General features: G+C 41.7%; 1 protein-coding gene across 1 annotated transcript in view; it reads left to right on the forward strand.

The window, feature by feature from the left end:
• Positions 1-4,815, forward strand: part of Nrip3 (nuclear receptor interacting protein 3) — a 26,783-nt gene that overhangs the window by 11,134 nt on the left and 10,834 nt on the right. Inside the window, exons 2-3 of the mRNA XM_013028667.1 lie at positions 2,837-2,998; positions 3,810-3,892. Coding sequence (XP_012884121.1) covers positions 2,837-2,998; positions 3,810-3,892 — 245 coding nt within the window. The remainder of the gene's footprint in view (positions 1-2,836; positions 2,999-3,809; positions 3,893-4,815) is intronic.

Below are 4,815 nucleotides of genomic sequence, written 5' to 3' on the forward strand. Positions count from 1 at the left end.
ATCATGGGGCCTGACCTCTGGGCCTGGGTGCTGTCCCTCAGCTCTTCAGCTCAAGGTTAGCACTCTACCACTTGAGCCACAGTGCCATTTCCAGCTTTTTTCTTTTTGCTTATGTGGTGCTGAGGAATTGAACCCAGGGCCTCAGGCATGCAAGACAAGCGCTCTACCACTGAGCCAACTTCCCAGCGCTTGAACAGTCTTTTAATCAATATCAAAAATTTAAGGAAAAGTTATCAGGGGCAAAAATACTGGAGAGATAAGTTAAAGCTGAAATTTTTCTACTGGATATGGGTATTAGGGCATCATAACTGATATAATGAGATCATTTTTGATCCCATTATATGGGATTATATATGAGGGGTTGGGATTGTGGCTTAGTGGTAAAATGTTTCCTAGCATGCATGAAGCCCTGGGTTTGATTCCTCAGTACTACATAAGTAGAAAAAGCTGGAAGTGGCACTGTAGCTCAAGTGACAAAGTGCTAGCCTTGAGCAAAAGAAGCTCAGGGACAGTGCCCAGGCCCTGAGTTCAAGCCCAGGACTAGCAAAACAAAAAAAAAAAAATGATCTCAGTGAGGAAAATATAGGATGTCAGGGAAATAAACATAATGGTTTAGACTTTAAAAAAAACTAGGCAAAAATGTGATTAGGAGAGAATAAGTGTTAAAGAGAGAATCTGAAGTTTTGTGGGATTTTAGTATGTTCTTTAGTCTATGGAGGAATAAATAGTGTCAAATACTGGAGAGAGATGACTTCAAGAAAAATGATTTCAGAATTTCATCTTTTGTCTTATCTGTCTATTGGTCCTCTGAAAGATTAAAGATAACAAGTAAATGCGTTCAGCAAGACCAGTGTAGAAGAAGCAAGCTTTTGGGGAGAGGACTTTGATTAGATGAACACAGTTTCATTTCTACAAACCTACTTTGTCTGAATTAGTCCTGCTAAGCATGGACTTGACACAAGTAAGCACCATATTTAACTATGGCGGCTGACCTAGGAATCTAAGCTTATTGGTGAGAGAGATGAGAATGAAGAATTTCTTCCTCTTTTGAAGAGCAAAACATTCTCCCAGTACTGTAGTACTCCCAGTACTTCCAGCCCCTTATCAAACTAAATGCTTCTCCCTCATTCTTTTTCCCAAGGACACTAATTTAGAACTGCTTTGCCAAGAAACAGTCTATTTTGAGAAACTATTTCCTCACCTCACTAGGGTTACATGAATTATGACTTTGACTACCTTCTTCCTTAGAAATCTGTAAGGTAGCAGACAGTGAAAACTTCCTGTGCTATCCCCTTCCCCAGGAACAGTCCAAAAACTGCACTTCTATGAGTGGTTCTTCCCCCCCTAAAATCAGAGTAGAAATATGAAATATATTAGATATAAACTATGGTCTAAGCTCTATCCTTTGAGAGAACTTAAATGTTGTTGTAAAGTGGACATAAGATGTTTATGTATAGAAAATTTTGGGTCAAACAGCTTTTCAAGAAATGTCTTAAACTGTGTAGAAGCTACTTTGAATAGGAACAGAAGAACACTGATATATCTGCCCTAGAAACTCTTCTAAGCTCTATCAAAGATCAGACTTGAATTCATACTCTTTATTCTGCTTCTTCAAATTAGGTATCCGGGAATCACCCATTTAGTTTAATTAAATCCCCTTCTTCTTGGTCAATATATGTCCTTCTTATTTCACCACTTTTTGGCCCATTAAAGAGAGAGGGAAGCCGGGCGTCGGTGGTTCGTGCCTGTAATCCTAGCTACTCAGGAGGCTGAGATCTGAGGATCATGTTTCAAAGCCAGCCCAGTCAGGAAAGTCCATGAAACTCTTATCTCCAATAAACCACCAGAAAAACAGAAGTGATGCTGTGCTCAAGCGGTAGAGTGCTCGCCTTGAGCTGAAGCTGAGGGATAAGGCCAAGGCCCAGAGTTCAATCCTCATGACCAACAAAAGAGGGGGGGGGGAGGTTGGGGATGTAACTCAATGATAGAGCACTTTGCCTAGCATGCTTGAGACCCTGTGTTCATCAAAAGGAAGAAAGGAAGGAAGGGAGGAAGGAAGGGAGGGAGGGAGGGGAAAAAAGGGAAGAAGAAAGAGAGGAGTTGATGATACAATAGAGCAAGAGGAGCCAATGGCTTGAGGTCTAGATGATGTTAGTGAGGATGATTCCTGTGGGGTTCTGTCAGGTTTCAAAGTATATATGTTGAGAGGCTTACTCAGCAGGTATGAATTCCTGTCTTCCTATCCCATCCACCCCATGGGTGACTCAGCTCCCAGAAGAGCCAGGCCATCAAGAAGTCTGCAGTCTAAATGTAAAAGATAAGGCTGTAAATTACTGAGACTTGACACAGAAACAAACAGCTTCTGACTACCAGTGTATAAAAATTTCTCCAACCTAGGAGAATTACCCACCCTTTGTGTAAGGTTATTTAAAAATATTTAAAACTTACTTAAAAAATATAAAAACAGAGATCATTTATTTCAGGTGAAAGCCACTTTTCTCCCAGATTTCCTTTGGAAAGGAAGGGAGGGCAACAGCCCATATCACTAAAGTCATTGAGTTCTGTTGAGCCATAGAATAGTCATTGGTCCTATTCACATTTCCCAGGACAATATCCTACCTTGCTCTTTCATTTATTAAGGGTGGCCTATTGCAAATTGGTTTATAGTATCTGTCCAGACAATACCAGTGAAGTCCCCACCTGAAGGAAAAATAAGAAACAAAGGGAGAACTCAGTTGCATGAAGTTCCTTTGTTATTTCTGTGGCACCTGGGAGACAGTGGGAGCTGGGAGGATGTGGCTTATCCTTAAGAAGCTGTTGCTTTCTATTCCTCAAGCAACCTCATAACATCCTGCAGAGGCGCCTCATGGAAACCAACTTGTCTAAGCTCCGAAGCACTCGTGTTCCTTGGGCCTCCAAGACCAACAAACTCTCTCAGTCTAAGTCTGAGGGGCTAAAGAAGTCTGAAGATGATGACATGATTTTGATTTCTTGCCAGGTAATGTTTGAAGAAGAGCTTTTCTAGGGTTTTCTGTAAAGTAAGATTTTGAGGGCCTTTATTATTCCAATAGTAGTTCATAGACTGTAGTTCTTATGGAATTCATAAAAAGTTATATTGTATAGGCTTAAAAGAAATATAATTTGTGTGCATGTACAATTTTATGGGAAGGATGAAATATTTTATTAGATTTACAAATTAAAGGCTGGAGGATATAGCTAAAGTGTTAGGGCATGCCTAATGCGCACAAGGCCTAGGTTTGAACTCCAGCTCTAGGGGAAAAAAGATTAAGAGTTATATGCTATATAGAATATCCAAAGTCTTAAATTGGCACCGGTGGCTCATGCCTGTAATACTAGTACTCAAGAGGCTGAAATCTGAGGATCAAGGTTCAAAGCCAGCCCAGGAAGGGAAGTCTTTGAGACTTTTATCTCCAGTTAACCACCAAAAAGGCAGAAATAGAGCTGTGGCTTAAGTGGTTGAGTGCTTTAGCTTTAAGCTAAAAAGCTCAAGGACAGTGCCCAGGCTCTTAGTTCAAGCCCCAGGACCAAGCACACGCGCGCACACATGTGCGTGCGCACACACACACACACAGAGAGAGAGAGAGAGAGAGAGAGAGAGAGAGAGAGAGAGAGAGATCCAAAGTCCTGGAGTATTGGGTCAGCTTTGAATTCAGTAGGAAAAAGATGCTACCATCTAATTGGAAGGATACTCTCCAATCATGTGTTTCATTTGTTACCTGCTGCTTGTTCTCTGCATCTCTCTTCCATGTTGCCTTTCTCCTTCTTGAATTGTATGTTTCCTTTCACAGTGTGCTGGAAAGGATGTGAAAGCTGTGGTTGACACAGGCTGTCAATACAATCTCATCTCCTCAGCCTGTGTGGACAGATTGGGGTGAGTAGCCACATTTGTTAGGTGGAAGTCAGATGTGAATGCACACTTTTTTCCATTCTATTTTGAGGTTAGGTTACAGAAGGTGAGTGTCACCATATAAACACAAAGAGCCCAGATTTCATCTGGAAGCAGGGTCCTTAGAAGAGGGGAAGGGTGGCAGTTTGTCAGGCAGTTGGGAGAAATCAGTGAGGCAGAAAGCCACAAGCTTTCTTACTAGCTCTTTTTTTTTTTTGGGGGGGGGTCCGGTTGTGGGGCCTGAACTCTGGGCCTGGGCACTGTCCCTCAGAAGAGCTCAAGGCTAGCGTTCTACCACTTGAGCCACAGCGCCACTTCTGGCTTTTTTCTTTTTTCTTATGTGGTGCTGAGGAATCGAACCCAGGGCCTCAGGCATGCAAGGCAAGCGCTCTACCACTGAGCCACCTTCCTAGCCCTCTTATTAGCTCTTTTGAGGAAATATCTCTAGATTCTGGATGAGAGTGTGAGATTACTGGCTGATCCATCCACCAAACAGCAAACTGAATGTGATTGTCCCCTTGTTATATCTTTGATGAATAAAAACAGAAATGTGAAAAAAAAAAAACAGAAATGTGGTTGGCTTTAGCTTATTCAGGGTCATTCTGGAGGACACACTGGCTACCCTTAAGAAATACTAGTCAGAACTAAGAATCCACTGCTGTGGCAACTAGGACTGGGCTTCATAGAGGTGACTACCTAGGAGTTTCTTAGTGCCTTGCCTGTCTGTGAAGAACATGTATAGTCATATCCCCCTGTTGTCCCTGCTGGAGACTGAATGAGTCAGACACCTAGTATATTAAATGTTTTTAGTTCTTCCAGCAGATGATATTGGATTTGGCCCTCTTTTAGTCAGAGAAAGCTATTCTGTATCTTCTTTTCTTCTTCAGTATCTACTTTTTTTTTTTTTT

Source organism: Dipodomys ordii, unplaced genomic scaffold, assembly GCF_000151885.1.
Source record: "Dipodomys ordii isolate 6190 unplaced genomic scaffold, Dord_2.0 Scaffold113, whole genome shotgun sequence".
Lineage (NCBI taxonomy): Eukaryota > Metazoa > Chordata > Mammalia > Rodentia > Heteromyidae > Dipodomys > Dipodomys ordii.